Source organism: Lucilia cuprina, chromosome 4, assembly GCF_022045245.1.
Source record: "Lucilia cuprina isolate Lc7/37 chromosome 4, ASM2204524v1, whole genome shotgun sequence".
NCBI classification, from domain to species: Eukaryota; Metazoa; Arthropoda; class Insecta; order Diptera; family Calliphoridae; genus Lucilia; species Lucilia cuprina.
Window position 1 is genome coordinate 11,804,974 of NC_060952.1, and position 1,815 is coordinate 11,806,788.

Sequence of the window (1,815 nt, forward strand, 5' to 3'; positions counted from 1 at the left end):
AATGTTGTCGACAATGCCTGATTATACTTTTCTACTTGTTTTTTCTCTTTTATATGCTATTATTTTTGGCAAAAGTTAATTAACTTTAAAGGTGAAAAGGTTTTTTTTTAGCAAAAGCCATATAAACTAATGGTCTATTAAAGGCCACAAAAAGTGATGCTTCCAAAACGTCATATTTTCAAATAAAAAATTAATTTGAATACATTTTTAGGCAATTTGGTCATAAAGTGTTTTATTCAAATGAGTGAAAGTTTTCACCTATTGTCCTATCAAAAAAAATCGGAAGACATTAATTTTAAAAGTTGGGCACTTCACACAAAATTGTGCCATATAGTATACGATTCATGTAGCTTTTATTCAACAAAAAATCTCTTTGATATTCTGATTTTTATTTACAAGTATTAAATGGCAGAAAACTGAATCCTTTGAATTTTTTTCTAACTATAAAACGTGTTGTAAAAAATACAAATCGTTCAATGAAGCTTATGAAATCTGACATTGGTTAGTAACTCTAGCATAACAAAGAAAACATTTTGATCCTTTAAGGCTTCACATTTCTACGCTGCATAAAATGTTGCAATACTTTTTATTTCATTTCGTAGTATTTTCATCCCTCATTCATAAATTTTTAATAAATTTGTTAATGGTTTATTGTAGGAGCTGTGTAAGAAAATATGCGTAATAAACCTATGTATGTATAATAAACGATATATGTATGTCTATGTATATGAATTTGGGTGGTTACTCTTTATGCACTAATCACAGATCTTATTGTAGAATTATGTGTACATTGTACTAGATAATAGCTTATGGAATGATAATACTGATTAGCATATCAATGGTGGAATCAATGAACATTAACACTGATATCTACATAATGCTTCATTTAACAATTTTAAGTAGGATTACTAAGAATTGATAATTACAATGTTTCATAAAGGTGAATATGTTGACTCTTAACTGTTTACTTGTGGGAGTTTGGAAGTTGTTAAAAGAAATACGACGAGACGTGTGAACTAGAAGTGTTATTTGAAAAATATAGTCTAAAGGAAAAATTGGTCTAAAGGTTAAAAGTCACTAAAGTTACTGAAAATAAAGTATTTATAATGCCAGACCAAATTATTTTTATTATTTAAATTTTATATAACAAAGTCCAAACAATGTTAATATACATATTTCTGTTATTACTGAAACTAAACCAATTTATGCAAATGGCGAATAGTGGAATTGCCATTGTTAACAATAGTTACAAATTGCTTTCACTCTGCACATATTTTTGTGTTTCCGAAAAAAACATTTATAAAATCCTAGCATGACGTTTACAAATAGTGAATATATATTTACCTTGAAATGAAAACCACAAATTCACTAGAAACGGATGTTCCAAGGAGGCTAGAAGCTCAACTTCTTTGATGACACCACCCAAAGCTCCACGACTTTCACAGGCTGAACGACTGACATATTTCATTGCGTACAATATGCCACTATCACGTTTCTGTACAATGCATACCTGAAAATTGATGTTGTATATTGTTTAATGCCGACAAAAACATGAAGGAAGTCAGTCAATATACATAAATACATATATGGATATGTACATGTGTTTGATGATTGCCCGTGGCCATAAATTGTTATTATTGAAACATGAAAAGAAAGAAAATAAATTGATTGAACTTGCGATGTATCATTTTATAACACAATTCATATGTATGATATATTTACGAGAATACTAACATAACTCAAAAATATGTATAACTTTACAGATTAGACTATGGACAAGAGAATAGCCCGTAGACTATAGACTAGACTATAGAC

General features: G+C 28.8%; 1 protein-coding gene across 1 annotated transcript in view; it reads right to left on the reverse strand.

Annotated features, from left to right (window-relative positions):
• LOC111679132 (serine/threonine-protein kinase 32A) overlaps positions 1-1,815 on the reverse strand; it is a 17,652-nt gene that overhangs the window by 10,932 nt on the left and 4,905 nt on the right. The window contains exon 3 of the mRNA XM_023440638.2: positions 1,345-1,510. Within this exon, the coding sequence (XP_023296406.1) occupies positions 1,345-1,510 (166 nt within the window). The remainder of the gene's footprint in view (positions 1-1,344; positions 1,511-1,815) is intronic.